The sequence below is a fragment of the Elgaria multicarinata genome, chromosome 3 (genome assembly GCF_023053635.1).
Source record: "Elgaria multicarinata webbii isolate HBS135686 ecotype San Diego chromosome 3, rElgMul1.1.pri, whole genome shotgun sequence".
NCBI classification, from domain to species: domain Eukaryota; kingdom Metazoa; phylum Chordata; class Lepidosauria; order Squamata; family Anguidae; genus Elgaria; species Elgaria multicarinata.
In genome coordinates, this window is record NC_086173.1 from 149,318,516 (window position 1) to 149,338,674 (window position 20,159).

The 20,159-nt window shown below is 43.6% G+C and overlaps 1 protein-coding gene across 3 annotated transcripts; it reads left to right on the forward strand.

The window, feature by feature from the left end:
* Positions 1 to 8,221: 8,221 nt before the first annotated feature.
* Positions 8,222 to 19,665, forward strand: LOC134396901 (uncharacterized). 3 transcript variants are annotated; one of them, XM_063123506.1, is made up of 6 exons: positions 8,222 to 8,486; positions 11,281 to 11,628; positions 13,728 to 13,851; positions 15,661 to 15,713; positions 17,174 to 17,241; positions 19,130 to 19,665. In XM_063123506.1, the coding sequence occupies exons 1-6, from the start codon at positions 8,333 to 8,335 to the stop codon at positions 19,241 to 19,243; spliced, it is 861 nt and encodes a 286-aa protein (XP_062979576.1). In that variant the 5' UTR covers positions 8,222 to 8,332; the 3' UTR covers positions 19,244 to 19,665. The 3 variants fall into 3 exon arrangements, with proteins under 3 accessions (XP_062979576.1, XP_062979577.1, XP_062979578.1); XM_063123507.1 differs by having other exon boundaries at positions 17,180 to 17,241; XM_063123508.1 differs by having other exon boundaries at positions 8,222 to 8,423.
* The last annotated feature ends 494 nt before the right edge of the window (positions 19,666 to 20,159 follow it).

Sequence of the window (20,159 nt, forward strand, 5' to 3'; positions counted from 1 at the left end):
GCAACATTAATTTACGAATAAACTTTAACTTGCATTCTCCAACCCGGTGTGTTCATTGGCAAAGTATACACTGAGGGAGCGGCCTGTCCAGCCCTCAGGTTTGAGAGCTAACAACCTCACAGTGATTAGTTAAGATCACAAACACCACCAACACACATTCAAAATAAATTATAAACTGCCCTGAGAATGAGGCAGAAAAATGGAGGCCCCTTTAATGGGGAAAGAAAACTTTCAGGAAATTCCTGGGATTTTTCTTTTCTTACCTACTAGAAATAAAAGGACACTTTTCAGAATTTTCTCCATGTTTTCTTCACCATTGTGTTTTATGGTGGCTGCATTCCCTCTCCTCAGTACATTGTGGAGGATGCAAAATGGGGGGCGGGGGCAGGCTGCCAATACAGTTGGTGCTGTTGCCACTTGCTGTGGCAGTGCAAGACCTCCCAAAACCCTTGTGGGGGGAGAATCTGTTCTACAACCCTTGCCAATGGTGATGCCTATTTGTGACAAATTGTTGGAGAATTTCTCCTCCCCTTGGAGAAATTCGGTGAAATTGTCCCCCCAATTTCTCTACCCACAAATAGGGTGAGGAATTTTAAGAAGCCGCTTGCACACCGCTCTACTTTCTTTACCAAAGTGTGTCGGGGTGGGGCGGAGTGGAAGAGCAAACAAGCGAAAGGGAGGTTTCATCAGTATAGCATGGTACCACAAACCCATGTGAAAGGGGCCATTAGCTTGATGCACTAATGAAACAGAACTAGAAATCGCGAGACAAACCAGTGGGGGAAAGTAGATGCGATGGTTTCATATATTGCAGGCCTCCTGGCCTAGTTGTGACCCTGGATAAATGTAAGTAAAAAGTCACCTCAAGGATTAAGAAGGGGAGGGGGAGGAAAGCCAGTGGGAAGAGAAAAAGCACAAAAAAGGAAGTGAGAAACGGAAATTATAGTGATTGCATTTCGAAAGCTACCTCATCCGTCTCTGTTTAGTGTCATACTACTTACTTGTCAATCAATGGGATTCCCCACCCTGGCCCACTGCAAATTTCCAGGCACCACTAACACACACACACACACACACACACACACACACACACACACACACACACACACACCCCTGTTTTCTGTGAGGAGCTGAGGGGAAATTCTCAATCACATGGGGAAAAAAGAAATCCACAATGCTGCAGTGTTGTTCATTAGAGACATTTGGAGCAGGGAATTGTGGGAAGAAGGTATTTCAGGGTGTACCAGATTATATATGCATATTGCAAGAGCCACTGAGCGAAACCAGTCATCCTCAAGTTGAAGACATTCGTAACTAAAGCTAATTTTGTGTTAAGTAAATGTCAATTCTTTTTATTTATTGAGTTTGATTTATTAAACACATTGTCCTGTTTTTATGTATTGTTGTAAGCCGCCCAGGGAGGGCTTCTGCCCTGAAAGGTGGCCAACAAAAGTTATAAATAAATAAATAAACAAATAAATCCTGCCTTTTGGCTCCCATAGAACACTTCATAAACCCAATTCACCACACCCATTCCATTCTAGGCCACGGACTGCTCATGACTGCTTCCTGTAGAATTGCACCATTATAATGGTGCTGGGTTTATGATTATTATTATTAATAATAATAATAATAATTTGTTTGTTTGTTTGTTACCCGCCTCTCCCTCTGGATCGAGGCGGGGTACAACACAAATACAAACACCATAAAATACATATAACTAATTAAAACATGTAAAAATAATACATTATTAAAAGCTATAACCACTGTCCTGGATCAGACCAAGGGCCTATCTAGTCCAGCATTCTGTTCCTACAGTGGTCAACCGGATGCAGCAATGGGAAACTCACAAGAAGGACATGAGTGTAATAGTACCTTCCCACTCATAAAAACATGCAAACATAAGAAGAGCCATGCTGGATCAGACCGAGAGCCTGTCTTAACGATGATGCAATGACTCCGCGAACCCCCCAAGCCCCACAGTTTCACTCCTGCGGGGTTTCGCCAGGTAATCCCCATGCCAAGGAGCGAGAGCGAGATTTACATTGATCATCGGAGCCGCTGCCAACTGTCCCACCCTGGCATTTCCCCCCTTACCTCGCGGGGCTTTTCCCGCGTATTGACAGCCAGCTCATAAGGGAAACAGAGAACTTCCCAGCAAAACAGAGGCTCTTCTCCCTATGAAGAGAGAGACTCTTCTCCGAAGGCAGCACAGGAGTGTTTCGGCAGCCATTCGGCTTGCCGGACCACCCCTGACTGGCAGGTGGTGACCAATCAGTGGTCGCCGTCTACCTGGCCATGCCTCCACCGCCACTCTGTAGCGGCAATAGTTGGTAGATGTGCCGTCCTTGCCTCACTCCGGAGAAAAAAGTTGGGGTAAATCCCCCACTGTTTTACTTCAGAGGTTCGCGTGAAAGCCCCAGGATGGCTCCGCAGTGGCTGCTACATAGAATCATAGAATAGCAGAGTTGGAAGGGGCCTACAAGGCCATCGAGTCCAACCCCCTGCTCAATGCAGGAATCCACCCTAAAGCATCCCTGACAGATGGTTGTCCAGCTGCCTCTTGAATGCATCATAAAAATGACACAGCACCACCACGGAGCCAGCCTGGGGCTTTCCCCACATATAGACAGGCCCCAAGGGTTCATCTAGTGATTCTAGTCCATTACTCAGTTCACACAGTGGCCAACCAGTTCTTGACCAGGGACCCACAAGCAGGACATGGGTGCAACAGCACCCTCCTGCCCATGTTCCTCAGCAACTGGCGTACATAGGCTTACTGCCTATGCTATTGGAGGTAGCACATAGCTACCAGGACCAGTAGCCATCGAGAGCCTTCTCCAGGAATTTATCTAACCCCCTTTTAAAGCCATCCAAATTGGTGGTCATCACTACACCTTGTAGTAGCAAATTCTATCGTTTAACTATGCGCTGTGTGAAGAAGTGCTTCCTTTTATCTGTCCTGAATCTCCCACCAATCAGCTTCATGGGATGACCCCACTGGGTTGTAGTTTTCTTGGAGAAAAATGTCTCCCTCTCCACATTCCCCACACCAGGCATAACTGTGTACACTCATGTTCTCTAGCAACTGGTATTGAGAAGTATGCTTTTGTAAACCACCCAGAGAGCTTCGGCTATGGGGCGGTATATAAATGTAAATAATAATAATAATAATAATAATAATAATAATAATAATAATAATAATCTGCCTCTGATACTGAAGGTAATATTGTGTTAGAGCCATTGATTATTTCTTCCTCTTCTTCCTCCTCTTCTTCCTCTTCCTCTGTGTACAGGTGGTTTTCCCCCTCCCTCCCCTCTCTGTTATTGTGATTTTAGATTGTAAGCCATATGGCAGATTGTCTTGTTTTGTTCTGTACAACGCCATGAAAACTGAAGGTGCTTTATAAATATTATTATTATTATTATTATTATTATTATTATTATTAATAATAATAATAATAATACGGGTTCCCTTGTTATATGTATTTATTACATTGTTTGCAGTTGGAAGGAAAGGAACCTCTCGTGCAAGCACTGAGTCATTACTGATTCTTGGAGGGACGCCAGCTTTCGCTGACGTTTTCTTGGCAGGCCTTACAGCGGGGTGGTTTGCCATTGCCTTCCCCGGCCATTATTACCTTTCCCTCAGCTAACTGGGTACTTATTTTACCGACCATGGGAGGATGGAAGGCCGAGTCGACCCGAGCCGGCTGCCTGAAACCAGCTTCCACTGGGATCGAACTCAGGCCGTGGGGAAGAGTTTCAGCTGCAGAAACTGCTGCTTTACCGCTCCGCGCCACACGAGGCTCTTGTTTGCAGTTACATAACAATTAAAAACAAAATGTAAGGAACAAGAATTACACCTCAAGCTGGCACCTTGGAGTCGGGTTGCCCTGCTGTGTGTTGCCCACAGAGATCTCCCTTGCAGAGTTCCATCCTGCTCCTCCTCTTTCTCCGTGCAATGCTGCAAGGCTCTGTGGTTTTCCTCTTCATCTATTGTTGTCACAGTTCCTCTTCAGAACTACAAGCTGCCCTGTGTGAGATCCCTCTTGTCCCCTATTCCAACGGACTTCTCATCGCCCATGAAGTCCTTCCTTCCCTTCATTCTGACCTTGGCAGCTTTGGCTTTTGTGAAAACTGACATGCCAGAAGGTAAGCCACAAACCCTCCCCTAGAACAGACGAGCGCCCACATGCTTTGCAGGGAAGCTTTGAGATAGGGGAACGTGGCGGATACAAGGAAAGGGCTTTTAATATATTTAGTCAGGGCTAGATCGAATGGTGTGAGCAGGCTTCCCCCACCTGGTGCCCTCCATATATTTTGGACTATAACTTCCAGGATTCCTGACCATTGGCCCTGCTGGCTGGAGCTGATGGGAGCTGAAGTCAGGAAGGCACCAGGTTGGAGAAGGCTGAGGTAGATAGGGACTGGAGAGACCCAGGTTCAAGTCTTCATTCAGCCACAAAGCCCACTGGATGACCTTGGGCCAGTCACCCACTCTCTCTTAGCTTAGGTTAGCTGTTCCTTTAGCAGTCGCTCGATGTGCAGGCATGAGCAGGCAAGGAGGTCTGTATTATCTGTTGAGCCTTGCTTCCTAGATTCAGGCTCCAAACAGGTATTAGAATCTTAACTAGTTCACTAAGGAGGTCTGTACAACTTCCCGGCAGGGTTCCTTTGCTGCGGAAAACTTCACCTGTTGATTTGTGAACCTCAAGATGCTGCTAAAAGCCCAAAGCCAGGCCAAACCAGCTTGTTTCTGGTTACTGGGTGATCCGAGTCAGGACTCTGCACGGCTCAAGCCTGGCATCTGTTTCCAATATCACTGCATCATCGCAGGACATCTGCAAGGAGCCAATTTGGCGAATTAAAGAAAAGCCTTTGATGTGTTAGCTAATGTGCAGGGCAAATAGTGCTTCCTCCTGGGATTGCACCATAAGGAGACTGCTATATCAAAATACCTTGAACCAGGTTTCGAATTGCCTTCAGAATATATTCAGGGTTGATAAACCACAAAGAAGTCTGACTAGGTGGATACAAATTAAAACTGGCAGAACTATCTATTTATCTATGTATCTATTTTGTTTACTTGTATTGTGAGCTATCCCATGGGCTCAGAGTGGTTTACAGCAATTTCCCTACATTTTAATAGTCCTGGCCCCTCAACTTGGATCCCTCCAGATGTTTTTGACTACAACCCCATCATCCCTGACTATTGGCCTTGCTGTCTGGGACTGATGGGTGTTGTAGTCTGAAATACCCATCAGGGACTCAGGTTGAGGAAGGATCACCTACGGCATGGGGTAGTAAATTTCAGGGCCCATTTTCCACTACCCCATGGGCCTGTACCTCCTACACACATAGCACCAATAATTATGATAAAATGGCATCTGTAGAAGCTATGGAACACCAAGAGCATCATCAGACAAGTGTTTTATCATACACTCGTTACTGGGCACTCACAGTCTTTCGCGGGTCGTTTCGATGACACAGTCCGCTTCCCTTTCTATAACAAAATCAGTTAATCACTAAATCTGATTTATTTATTTTAAAATGAAACTTGCTGCCATTTCCTGGAAAAGCAGCATGCTAAAAGTGCCCACTGAATGGGACATGCGATCTTTGCTGCTTCCTCTTTCTTCGCCGTGTGAAGAAAGAGGAAGCTGTTCGTTGCTATTGTGGGAGAGTAGGAGGAGGCCAAAGCAATGGTAGGGAAACGCGATTTCTCTCTGTCTGATGATGCTCTAAAAGAGTTAACAAGTTTTCAAAATAGCCCCTCCAGATGCCAGATATCCCCCTCTACAATTTTGGCGGGCAATGTGGGCCGCATTGCTCAGCCCTGGCCTAGGGACACATAACCTAAGGCAATTAATGACACAACCCTATCAGGATGGCCATAAGCTTCCGAACACAGAGGCTTACAGCCATTCAATGAAGGGTGGGAATGGCTGAAATGATTGCTTCCATGTTCCTGCCACTCTGCATTTTGGCTAGATGGGCTTTTTCGCCCATCTCGCTGTGGCTCTACAGAGTGGGAAGAAGAGTGGGAAGGTCTGGGGGATACAGTATAAGATGGCCTCCCCAGCCCTCTTCTCTCATCATCCACCGTCATGCCTGTTTTCTCCAAAGTCACAGGGAGCTCTGATTCCTGGCTCTAAGGTTAGAGCACTGTTTCCGACCTTGGATCTAGGAATCTGAACTATCCTATATCTGAACTAACCTCTGACTCTTTCTAGGGACCATAGGATTGCTCCCTCTTGGTTTGGGGAATCAAAGAGGCAAGATTTCCTGCATTTCTTTAAAAACAAACAAAAAGCAAGCCAAAATGCCCACAATGATACCGGCAATAATAACCAGTCCCCCCAAACCACCCAAAGGATACTGCTTATTGCAGGCAGCCCACCTGCTAAAGAGGATGCTGCAGAGTTGTGGGAACTGATGACTGTTTGTCTGGAGGTCTGACCAGGAAGGAGGTTGGTGGATCTTCCTTCCCAGGTCCTGCAATGCTCCTCCTCCACCACCAGCCCCAACTGCCCAGAGCGACCATTTGTAAAGGTGCTGCAGAATGGGGGTATGCTGGATAAGGAGCAGAGCTAAAACTCCTGAGTCTGATTTGCTCTGCCCAGAAGGCAGAATGATCTGCGCTTTCAGGTGATGGAATGCTCCTCCTCTCAAACGGCAGCAATTTGCAGAGGTGTGGCAGCCCTGTTGTGATCTATAGCAAGCAATCATAAGTCGCCATGGATGGATTCCTGTCCCCACACTCCCCAGCCTTTGAAATCTCCACTACCTCGCTGCTATTTTTATGTGATATTTTAATCCCAGCCAGTAGACGTTCCCCGAAAACATTCTGACAACTTTGTTCCCTGGCTAAGTTGGAATATTCATGAACATCCTGTGTCTACTCAGCAGCACTAGAGGTTTCACCACTACCAACTCAATACAATACAGATAGACCTGAAATGAATCTTGTCTCCGAAATATTTAAGAGTTCAGTGGCACTTTAATGGCTTATGCATTTATTGTGGCATGTGCTTCCACAAGTGACAAGTGCTCCTGTTGTTAAGATGCTTTAATTTGCTTCTCTCAACTTCTCTTTTGCAAATTTTTGACGCTGAATATCCCTGGGATATTTGATGGCTATTGATAAAATGTGTGCTATTATATTTGTTTTCAATATTTGGCATTTGGCAATATTCAACAGTGGGCATGAAATATTGTTCAATATTTCTGTGTAAAAGCTGAGAATGAAAAGGCATTAGGGTTTAATGGATGACATGCAGTGGTATTAAAGGGACTGGCTAACGAGACGACATCACTCCAGTCCTTTTCTAACTTCACTGGCTGCCAGTCCAGGTCCAGGCCCTTTTCAAAGTGTGGGTGTTAGCATTTAAAGCCCTAAACGGCTTGGGGCCAGGCTATCTGAAGGAACGCCTCCTCCCATATGTACCTGCCCGGACACTAAGGTCATCCTCAGGGGTCCTCCATGAGCCCCTGCCAAAGGAAGTGAGGCAGGTGGCTACCAGGAGGAGGGCCTTCTCTGCTGTGGCACCCCAGCTGTGGAATGAGCTCCCTAAGGAGGTTCGCCTGGCATCTACACTATATTCTTTCAGATGCCAGGTGAAGACCTTTTTATTCTCTCAGCATTTTAAGAGTCTATAAATTCAATTTTAACTTTGCTGTTTTAAATTAGTATTTTAAATTTGTGTTTCTGCACTGCTGCTGATTTTATCCTGGTTGTGCTTTTATATTGTATTTTATATCATGTTTTTGTACTGTTTGTTTTATACATTGAATGGTTTTAATTTTGTAAACCGTCCAGGGAGCTTCAGCTTTTGGGCGGTATAAAAATGCAATAAATAATAATAATAATAATAAAAATTGGACAGCTAGCCCCTTGTAAGGTTTCATATGTGATACCTTGGAAAACCAAACCAAACAAATTTTGAGGAAAAATGTCACACCCAAGGTTTCAGGTTTGCATTCAAAATGTCAATTTTACTAAATCTTTGCATCCAGCTATAAGTGGGGGTGGGGTGGGGGCACATCCAGGAGCTGAGGCCTCTCAAAACTTTCACAAACTATTATTGTGCATCCAGCATCCTGTACTGCCTCTGTGAGGTAAGAAGCCATAAGAACCATCAGACATAACTTTGTACTCCTCATTCCAGTGAAGGACATAGATGCTGGATCGAAGTTCAGTATTCCATGCAATCTGAAAGGACCCAGACGGACATGGTACTGGATTCCATCTTACCGTATCTGTGCTGACATCAAGAGGCCTGAGAAGAAGTCCATTTTTAGAGTGACTTCTACTACTGTAGTACATCCGATGAACAGATTTGAATGGCGCTCAAGCATGAAAAAAGAAGAAAATGACAGCATCATCCTCACCCTTGAAGACCTCTACATGAATGACTCCGGTATTTTCTACTGTTCCGATGGCAGGCTGGATTCACCAAAAATCAAAGTCTCTGTGAAACCTGGTAAAAATAAAGGCGGTTGTAGGGTTGGTTCTTAGGGTCACTTGGATATGCTCGATGCACAGAATTCTAAGGCGTACCCACCAACATGCAGTACCCAGTTAAATTCCCTCTTCATCCCAGCAGTTAAAGCTGCAGGAGCTATACTAGACTAGAGCAACTAGATACAAAAGAGGCAGGGCTCCTGCATCTTTAACTGTTGTGATGAATAGGGAATTTCACCAGGTGCTGCTTACCTACAAATGACACTTGCTGAAATACCCTTTTCTATGCATCTGTTAAAGATACAGGAGTCCTGTCCTCCTTTCCATATGGTCACCCTAATCATGTACAGTATTTTAAATGTAACCAATGCAAGAGTCCACCTCACTACTGAATACCCAAATCATGAGAGGTAACATATATAACCTGTAGCTCATTGGTAAAGCCCTACATGGTTTGGGTCCAGCCTACCTGGGGATTGCCTTTTCCCGTACAATCCGCCCCACACACTCAGGTCCTTTGGGAATAATCTACTTCAGTCAACCAAAACTGGGCTGATGGGTATTACCCAGAGGACCTTCTCTTCTGCTGCTCCCAGACTGTGGAATGGCCTGCTGGAGGAGATTTGTCAACTTGACAGTCTTTTAGCATTTAAAAAAGCAATAAAGACTGATCTATTCCGACAGGTCTATCCAGTGGAATTTTAAGATGTTTTAATCATGTATGCTATGTTTTTAATCAGTTTTTAATGTGTTTTATATTCACTGTTGTTCCCCGCCTCGATCCAAGTGGAGAGGTGGGTAAGAAATTATTATTATTATTATTATTATTATTATTATTATTATTATTATTAATGTGTTTTGCAAGTAGAAGGTCCAGGTTCAATTCCTGGCATCTTCAGGAAGGTCTGGAAAAAATCCTGCCTGAAACCCTGGGGAGCCGCTGCTGCCAGTCAGTATCAAGAGTACTGGGCTAGATGGACCAATGGTCTGACTCAGTGTAAAGCAGCTTCCTACTGGGCCTGTTCAGACCACACGTTAAGCCACTAAGCTAGGGTGACCATATGAAAAGGAGGACAGGGCTCCTGCATCTTTAACAGTACTGTAGAAAGAGAATTTCAGCAGGTGTCATTTGTATGTGGGCAGCACCTGGTGAAATTCCCTCTACATCACAACAGTTAAAGCTGCAGGAGCCCTGTCCTCTTGACAAGATACAGAAGAGGTCAGGGTTCCTGCAGCTTTAACTGTTGTGATGAAGAGGGAATTTCACCAGGTGCTGCATGCATACCAATGACACCTGCTGAAATTCCCTTTTCTATACAACTGTTATTTATTCATTTATTTATTACATTTTTATACCGCCCAATAGCCAAAGCTCTCTGGGTGGTTGACAAAAAATAACGATACAGGAGCCCCGTCCTCCTTTCCATATGGACACCCTAACTAACCCTATTGCAGTAAATGGTTAGTGAATATGTTTAAATTGTGGTTATGTAGTCACCAAGGTTAAGATTGATTCATACGATACACTGTCATGGTTCATACGACACACTAAGCTATAATGTTTAGCTCAAAATACTTAATCATCATGGCTTAGCATGTCATCTGAACAGGGTCAATAGTTGCACTCCATTCTGTGCTGTTTAGGACTACTGTATCCAGTTCTGGGTGCCACATTTTATTATTATTATTTATTTATTTATATAGCACCATCAGACAGATTGGAGAATGTTTAGAGGAGGGAAACCGGGATGGTGAAGTATCTGGAAAACTATGTCCTTTGAGGAACAGTTGAAAGAGCTGGTTGTGTTTAACCTGGAGAAGCAGCAAGACAAAGGCCTTCAAACATCTGAAAGGCTGTCATACAGAGTTGATTTCTGATGTTCCAGAAGACAATACTAGGGGCAGATATATACGAGGTTTCTATTCAGGTTTTATATCAGTCGTCCCCTATCGAGCCACATAATGTTCACCTACTCCCACGGGGATCTCGAGTCCACCGCTCAGTTTTTCTGGAATAGCGTTTGTAGCGGCTTTCCCCCATCTCTCGCTACAATCCTGAAGTCCCCGGCTGGTGTGCCCCTCCCCTCTGCAAAGTTGTTGGTGCTCATCGTGAGGTCCTGGGTCAGCGAACAGCCAACCCGCTGTCAGAGGAGCATGCACAGGCATTGCCGTGTTTTATCGCCGAGTGTCCCCCCTTTTTTTTATACAAACATATTGCTGCACAGGAGCACATTTTTGACAAAGTACCTATTCCGACCCCCACCCCACCCCCGTGTTGCTGTGTGTCTGCGGTTGTACACATCTTGGAGGAGTTATTAAAATAAAAATCCCATGCCCATCTGTCTAGTCTCGCCCACTTCTGCTGATACATATCGGAAGCACCATCACGGGGCACACATCCTCCCGCAACGGCTCTACTTTACTTGCGGGAAACTTCCCTTGTATGTGCTCCGTGAGCGCTTATCGCGGAACCAGGGGAACTGCGCGATCATCCCTCCTCCCCTGAGAAAGGGCTGTAGGTGTAGATTAGGCCTAAGTGTCTGGAAATTGCAGGGAAAGAGATTTTGGCTAAGTCCTCTTCAATGGTGGACCAGACTGCCTCAGATGGTGGTGGGCTTTCCTTTGATGAAGGTATTTAAGGAGAAGGTAAGTAGCCATCTGCCCAGGGTGCTGTAGTTGCATCCTGCAAGAGGTTGGACTATATTACCTCCAAGGTACGTTTTCCTGTTCAAGGGAAATCTTGGGAAATCAGCCATGGGTAGAATTTGGGTAGGCTCCACAGCTCAGATTTAAAAAATTGCTATTTCTGACAGGTTATCAAAATGAGATTGTTGCTGAATATTCCAAGAAGCCCCAGGGGAGGCATTGGAGAGTAAACCTTACCTGTAACTCCTGTGCGAACAAGACACTTGTCAAAACTGATGGAAATGACACCATTACATGGAAGTTAAATGGCAAGGATGTTCCCAAGAGAATAATTATCCAGAAATTGAAGAATATCATTCAAATAACAAATAATCCTAGACACTCTCATGGTCTCTGGGAATGCAGTGATCAAGCATGCCCAGGACAATCTGATGGTTACTGTTTGGAAAGTGTTCCAGGAACTTCAGAGGAATTTGGGAATAAGGAGACTTACTTCTTTTCCACAAAGTCACCAGGTGAGTATGTGTTGCAGAGCCCCATACACATCCAAGCTACCATCTGAGTAGATATTGGCCCAATTTGTATATGCAGGCACATGCTAGAGATGTAACATTTCTGGAAATGTTGAAGCCATGGAAAAAAACTGGATTTTTTTAGTAGTTTTTTTCAGAAAAAAATGGAAATTTTCAGAAAAATTGTAATAAAGCAATATTAGCACTTTTTACAGATTGAAAGTCACTTTGTTACTTTAGTAACATAAAATGTAATTATGTCCAAGTTGGTTTGGCATAAAATTATTACATTTGGTATATTAAAAGTACAGTGTATTTAAACAATTATTACAAATTTAATTTACTTTTTTAACCCTTTTTTACTTTTTTTTTTTTTTACTTTACTTTTTACAAGCTCCTGAACTGTTAGGAACACTTGAACTGCAAGGAACCTCTTTGGTTCTGCCAGTTTATGAGCAGGCAAAAAATCAATTAAAAACAACAACAGAAGAAGAAACCACCAACATTAGTAACAAAGAAAATTATTTATGTTTCCGCTAGTCCTCCAGTGTCAAGACATAAAGCCCCCATTCCCATAAAGAGAACTGAGAAAAAAGGGGGAACCAAGATTCAATGAATATACCTGAAATTTAATCAGACTCATTTTCTGACCTATAGCTATCACTATTAGTTTCAGTTTCTACTTCAATGGCAGTGCTGCCCCCTAGAGGCAGAAATGCATCTTGCTCTTGCGTTTGAGAGTTGTAGTCTCAGTTTGCAACCTAGGACTTGCTTATCCTTGGTGCACAGACATTGTAATAGTCTGATACTGTACAGTTTTTAGAAATCATTTGGAGAAGTAAATATCTGAACACCTTGTCTTAAACATTTTATTCATCATGCTAAAATAAAACATCCCATAATCCGTTTTTTCTTCATTTTTTCAATTTTTCGGAAAAAACCCAAAAGAAGCTTCAGAAAAAAATGGAAAAAAATTGTTTTGCCCCCAAATTTTTCTGGTTTTTTCCAGGCCTTCACAACTCTAGGTACATCCCATGACAGTTTACAACTTGATGATTCAACCCTTGAAGACTGGAAGCTGAATGGCTGAGCTGACTCCACTGAATCACTTGATCTTTAAGAGCTTATGTGATCTGAAAGATCGACTGGTGCTAATTGAGTTGCAGTGGCTCATTCACATAAGCAAGTCACTACCTGATTAAGTTGGACAGAAAGGGACAGAAAGGGGGAAAGAAATATTTCCAGAGGTCAGGAGAAAATCTAAAAATGTTAAATCTATGGGCAAGGGGTATTATTATTATTATTTATTTATTTATTTATTTATTTATTTATTTATATAGCACCATCAATGTACATGGTGAAGTGGTGGTAGCGTAGCAGTGCCTTTTGTGGGACGTTGTTCCTTAACTCATTTCTCCGCCTCCTGACAGAGCTGCAATTGGTTGCTCAGAAAACTGACATACTCTTCTACAATATATTTCTGTTTGAATGTCACTACAATGAGCCAAAGGTCCTGTTGAAATGACACGTTAAGCCATGGTTAGGCCACTAACCCTTTTGCGGGAAGTGGTTCGTGAGCACTGTTAAACCGTGGTTATGTAGTCACCATTCTTAGGAATGGTTCACATGACACGCTAAATCATGGTTCACATGACAAGTGAAGCCATAATGGTCGCCTGAACAGGGTCATAGTGTCATTCTAGAGGCATTGATTTGGAGGCGGGGGGAGGAAGACGGCAACTTTCATTGGTCAGTGCGAAGGGGGGCACAAAACTGGGGTATTGGTTTTGGCTCAGCTAGATGCAGTAAGGAGGGGGGAAGCTGCAGTTGCATTTCCACCAGTCATACAACTTTTAGAAGAAAAGAAAGTCATCAGGCCTAGCTGAGCACAAGCTATTCCAGTTAGGTCTGGGATTCCTATAGAGCACACAATGGAACCACCCTTCCCATTCAGCTCAAATATCTGGCTCTTTTCTCAACAGACAGCAATTGGGGGTTCCCTGTTTATAAAGCTGCCACTCTCCTTTCTCTCTTGCCTGGTGGGGTGTTTGGGTTTCTATATTGGCAGTAAAAAAATTTCTTCACTTCCCCTCTCTATGAAGGTACAAAGAAGGGAGAGGTTGACCCACGTGTGATTGGCGGCTGTGTTGCTGGACTCCTTGCTCTTCTCTTGGTGGGTGTAGTTGTTTTTGTCACCTGCAGGAGGCGCTCGTCACACAACACCAGGTACTGAGCTGGGGGTGGGGATTCCAGGCTGTGAAATGAGGGGTGTATGTATGCAATAAACCCTGTTTGGGGAAGGGTTCTAAGGGCTTTTCTACACAAGGCTTTTATCCCACAGCTTCTTCTTCCGGATTCTTTGTGGGTTTTAAATTGGTTCTTTACACAGCTGTTTTTTTCCTCTTTTACTGTATAATACTCTCTGCCGTTTACACGGGTGGGTGGAGCATGGTGGGATGTTACCGGATGTCCAGAGCATTGTACACCCACTATCCTCCCCCTCTGTGGGAGACCCTACCCCCTCTCAGCACGAACTTTTCCATTTCAACTTCCTTGCCTCCCCTTTTATTTATTTATTTATTTATTACACTTATATACCGCTCCCATAGCCAGGGCTTTCTGGGCGGTTTACAGAAATTCTAAAATTGAGATAAAAACAAGTATACAAAGTTTAAAACTCTAAAACACAGAACATACACACATAAAGCATTAAAAACCAATTAAAAACTAAACATGTGGGTGATTAGGATGTGCCGCCACATGCCTGGGCAAAGAGGAAAGTCTTAACCTGGCGCTGGAAAGATAGCAGCGTTGGTGCCAGGTGAGCCTCGTCAGGGAGATCATTCCATAGTCTGGGGGTCACCACCGAAAAGGCCCTATCCCTCATTGACCTATCCCTCCTTTTCATTTCCACTGCCTCAGACCCATACCTCGGCAACTTCTATATACAATTCACAGTACTTTCACAACTTCAGAAGTATGCTCTCCCCTTGCCCCATGTGCACAAGTCAGCATTGTCCTTGTAAAAGCCAGCTGTAACACTTTTCTTGTTTGATTATACACCTGGAGAGGGAATTGGATCGAAAGGGGTTGCGTAGGCACACATTTGCCTGTATCATGTAGGGGCCGCTGCACCCCCCCCTCTCCTGTTGCTGCCCATCTGCTTAGGCATCCCTGAGATGTGGAGCTGAGCACGTCTCAGTTCCATTTCACTCCTGTCCCTCACACACTACTAATTCCCTCACTTGTCCCTGCCTGCTTGCCTTCCTCCTCCACGGCCGATTCTCCTAGATGCAGCAACTGCAGGGCGGATCGAAACACCAGCTCAGATCCCACTGTAAAGTGCTGCTGGGCGCCCCAGGGAAAGTTTTTGGGGAGGAGGCAGTGGGCATAGGTGGGTAAATTGTGGTGGAGGTGGGAGCAGGCAAGGAGAAATGGAGGAGGAGGAGGAAGTGGCAGCTGCAGCCAAAGTGCTGGATGGGGGAAGAGAAGGTGGGGGGACACTCCCGCACTACTTCATCGTTGCTGACATCACACCTAGCAGATTTAAGCGCAATGGTAGAAGTACATGGGCACTGTCAATGCGCAACTGCAGGAAATACTGTATTTTCCCCATTCCGAAATAGCACGGGGAAAGGGGGAGAGAAAGGGCAGCTGCAGGACAACAATGTTGTGTAAAGCACGCAGAAAATACTGTGACTGTAGAAATTAGAATGACGACTGCACTAAAAAGAAAACACACCCACCCACCCTGTGTGTAGAAGCCTTAAATGTCTCAACTCAGCCACAAAGCTCAGTGGATGACCTTGGGCAAGCCAGTCTTCCTTAACCCAACTTACCAAGCTGTCTCCACCTCTGTGCTTCTGTGATGGCAAAAGCAGGTCACTCTTGCTTGAAGGAGGTGCAAGGGAGTTGCTGAAGTTTCCTCGCACCCATAATAAATACCTGCTCAAACGTGAGACCGAATTTCTCTTGTCTGAAAGAACTTTGCGAAAAGCAAATTCACAGACATCGTTTCTCTTTCATCCTTTTAAGCCCCAGTGACACGACAAAAGAGCAGGAAGCGCAAGGTAGCAAGCCCTCAACTGGTGAGTATTTAGGCCTTTTTTGCCTTCTGAAGATCCAGTAGTCATGATGTCCCCATCCTTTCTGTGAGCATGATCAGGCGAGTGTTTTATTGCACCCAGATTTTCGTGGGTCCTTTTCACGATGTCGTACACCTCCTGCTCCTTTTCCCATCACACACACACACACACAAAAAGACCTGGAAAATCCAATTCTTTGGGCTGTGACGAAACTTGCCACCATTTCCTGCTGTGTGCAGGAGAAGCCGCGCGATAAAAACGCCCACTGAATGGGCCACGTGGTCGTTGCTTGCTACCTCTTTCTTCCCTGTGTGAAGAAAGAGGTAGCTGTTCATCCCTATTGTGGGTCAGGAGCAGGAGGCAAAGGAACAGTAGGGAAACACGATTTCCCCGCCTGATAATGGTCCTTGAGTAGATTGCCCATGGACACCATAAAAATAAAGTCATTTCAACAGGGCGATATATGTTGATTTTTATGTTCCCTCGGCTCTTGTTCTATATGCTCAACTAAATAAAAAACTGAACATTATTTTGTTTAGTTGGGGTACTTACACACTGCTCTTCAATCAACTTGTCAGGGCAGTTTGCAATAAAATTATTGTTAAGGCTGCGTAGTCTTTTTGTTATACTTTACTCCATTTCCAAATTCTAACGGAGGCATCTCCCGCTTAGCTTATGGCAAATGGGCTCAGGTCTTGCAAAGGGCAAGGATCTGAGCCGTCTGGCAGCTCAGGTTTTGCAAAATTGATACTAATGAGCATGGAAATGGGCTGAGGTTTATTTGCATGAGGCTCTAATTTGACCTAATAGCTCAAGTTCTGCAATTTATTTATTTATTTATTTCTATCCCGTCCTATATCATTAAGATCTCAGGGCAGCATACAGATAAAAGCATACAGTATAAAACAATAAATATACACAGCTAAAAACAAATTAAACCATAATTTGTTTAATTTTGGCCAAACTGCCTTGCAAAGGCTTCGCTTTGATCAAATCATGGGCGTGTTTATTTTAATTGCCGGTTAGGAAACCTTGATTAAGGTGAAATTTAACACAATGTCAGGACATCAGATTGTTAGCAGGAAGGAAAATTGGCCTAAACTGTCTCCCACTTGAAGTGAGAATTGACAAGTATGCTTTATGTAGGCCCTTGGTTTTTGGAAATGATATACCAATGAATATCTTGTTTGTAGGGTAGGGATCAGTAACCGGCAGCCCGAGGGTTAAGCCCAGCCCACCAAAGGGTACCATTTTGTGTTCCATGTGGAAGCTCTTAGGCAAAGAGGTGTGTTAGAAGGAACTTGAAGGCAATTCACTTCGGAGACTTTGGGGGAGAACCCTGGGCATCACCTCAGAGTGGTCCTCCAGTAAATATAGTTGCTGACTATGGCTGTAACCGGTGTAATAAAAAACCTTGGCATGGCTTGTTTCATCACATTTCTTATTCCCTCTTTTAATCTGAGTAACAGAAGGATCTCCAAAGAGAAGAAACAAGGAGGACTCTGGAACTGCTAACCCTACCTCCACAGAGGTAATATGTAATTGCATCATTTCTACTCTCCCTGATTTTATTAAATTTCTTTCTTCGTTTTAAGAATTTCTGTGCCACTTTTCAAGCCATAGATTTTCCCAAGGCAGTTTACAACCAAATTAAAAAATGTATTTAAAATAACACCAATATCTAAAAACTAAAAGCTCAGCAAAAGCATATCAAACCAGCAAAACAATATATAATCAAATACATTGCCATATTTTTAAAACCATTTTTAATTACATTTTTATACCGCCCAATAGCCAAAGCTCTCTGGGCGGTTCACAAAAAGAACAGTATCCTTTTGAAAGCTGACCCACCCATTTTACCCAAAGGGGGGTTGAAATAAAACGTCTTTCAAGTTTGCCTAAAAAACCAACAACAACCAATCAGGGAAGGAGCCAAATGTTTCTCTTAAGGGAAGGAGAATGTGAATAAAGCACATTTTAACCCTAAGGACTGACAGACAAATGAGGATAAACCTGGAGCATGTTCATATTTATCTCCACCCTCACCCCCGCTGCCCATTCCCACCCAATTTTTCAAGCAAGGAAATGCAAAATATTTTGATCAGAATGCATTATGGAAGTTAATTTTCCATGCCCTTCCTTGTATATTGTGCAACTCTGTGGAATCCTGACGCTTCCTCCTCCACGAGAGACCTGAGACTGTGAGGTGAGGCTGTCTTACAGACAGCTAATGATGTGGAGTGGGGTCAGAGAATGACACACCAGAATGTCACGACGTGAGGTAAACTGAAGGAGACATTATGGAAAGGCCGGGGGAGAACTCAAGGTTCAGCTACCATTTTGGGGTGTTGGCCCCGTGGTGTCCTTTGAAATGTACAGCTCCATCCTGATATTTGCACCCAACTATTTTGGTTGTACCAAAAGGCAGAACTCAGGCCAATGATTTGATTCCCACTTTTCTACATGCCTTTTTTGAAATATGTGTAGAAAAATGTGGCGTCAAAATTTGAACTCAGGCTAGATCTACACTACTGCTTGAAGTGCACCGATAGCTGTCGGGGCGCAATCCACATTCCATAGACCACTTTCCTAGTGTTATGCTCTTTATTCCACATTTGTAATGATTTGACACAAGGGGCAGATGCCTCAGTGTAGGAACCGACAGATCTGTCAGTGCTGCTTTCTCCCACCTTTGCAATCTTAAAAACTCAGATGCTTTTTACCCTGTATGTGAATAGGTTTGTGAATTTTGGTACAATTTAATCAAAGAATGAACCAAATGAAATTCTCATCATTCTCCACTGGTCAGATTCAATAGATACGGCTATTTATAGCTTGAAGAGAATGCCTGCTGTGTAGCTGCTAAAGTTGAGGAGCCCGCCAAAAGAAAAATAAGGCAACACTAACTTAGCAACTCAAGCATGGTTGAATATACAGGAATTCAAACCCATTTTTTTTAAGAGCTAAGGACTCAAAACTCTGGTCTGGATGAATGGTGTCTATTCCAGTTTCCCCCACATTTTATTTCTTAAAATATCAAGTTCTTTCTGTCCCAGTTAGGAAGAAATTCGAGAATTTTGGTAACTTCTTATAAAATAAAGCAAAACTTGCCAACTGAACAAAATTCTTACCCAACTCTACCTTCATCTTGTGTTAAAGCTTCTAAGGGTTCAGTCCTGTGCATGTGTAGACAGAAAAAATAAATCCTACAATTTTTATAGGACTTTTTCCTGTCTAAACATGCATTGCATTGCGCCCTAAGTATGTTAATTGATCTCTCTTAAAACTGGGCAGGGTCTTCATAGAGTGTAAAATTCAATAATTTTGGTGGTGAATGTGGGGACCTGGGATAAAGCTGTCTCCACACCTCTTTGCTCTCATCTTCTGCATTTTCTTTCCCCCCTTTCAATGCCATCTAGCACGAAGCAGCAGGAATCCAGTACTCAATGTTACAATTCAGAGAGACTGGTGGACACCAGAACCAGATGGATAAGGAAATGGTCATTTATGCTGAAATGCCTGCTAACACTTGATCAACAGTACTGGTCATCTTAATTTATTCCGGGAGGTGAATAAATCAAGCAGAACAATTCCTCTGATGAACTTATCATGGATTTCTACAAGCATTTTACAGCACAGAGCTGGTTGGGGACTGCTGAGAGTTGTAGGACTTTTTCTGTCTAAGCAGGCATAGGATTGCGCCATTAATTGCTTACGATGTCAGGAAACCTGATATTACTACAATCAAAAGAAATGTTAGCCTATGAATGGTATACAGCAGGAAGGATGACTTGACAGCAGTGAACTTTACTGCGGTCAGAGAAGGCAGACAAGTGGCAGAAACATCTGAAAAGAAATGTCCTCTCTTTCGAATTCAAAATACAGAAACAAGATGTATTATCGTAACATTTCTTGTATTCCTTCATATACCTACAATACTTGAATTTATCTAAACAGAGGTTATGTGCATGCATTATAGTGCATCTTATGCCTGTTTGCGCAGAAGTCATATTGTGTTCAATGGCGCATATCCCTCGTAAATATGTTTAGGGTTACAGGTACAGGCTGAAAAATCCTACATACACGTGCCTCGGAGGAAGTCCCACTGAATACAGTAGGACGTACTTATGAATAAACATGCATACGTTCCATTCTTAATGGTTAAACCTTTCCTTCCTCGCTTATGCGTTGTGCGTTTTTTCTTTAATTATTAAAAGGAAAAGGCAGGTAAATATTTAAAGGAAAGATCTGCCCATACCCTGGCCCCTCTGCTGCATGGTATGGAGAATGTGGATACGGAGACATTTTTCTCCCTCTCTCAAAATACTAGAACCCAGTGGGGTCATCCCATGAAGCTCCTTGGTGGGAGATCCAGGACAAATAAAAGGAAGGACTTCTTCACACAGCGCATAGTTAAATTATGGAACTCACTACCACAAGATGTAGTGA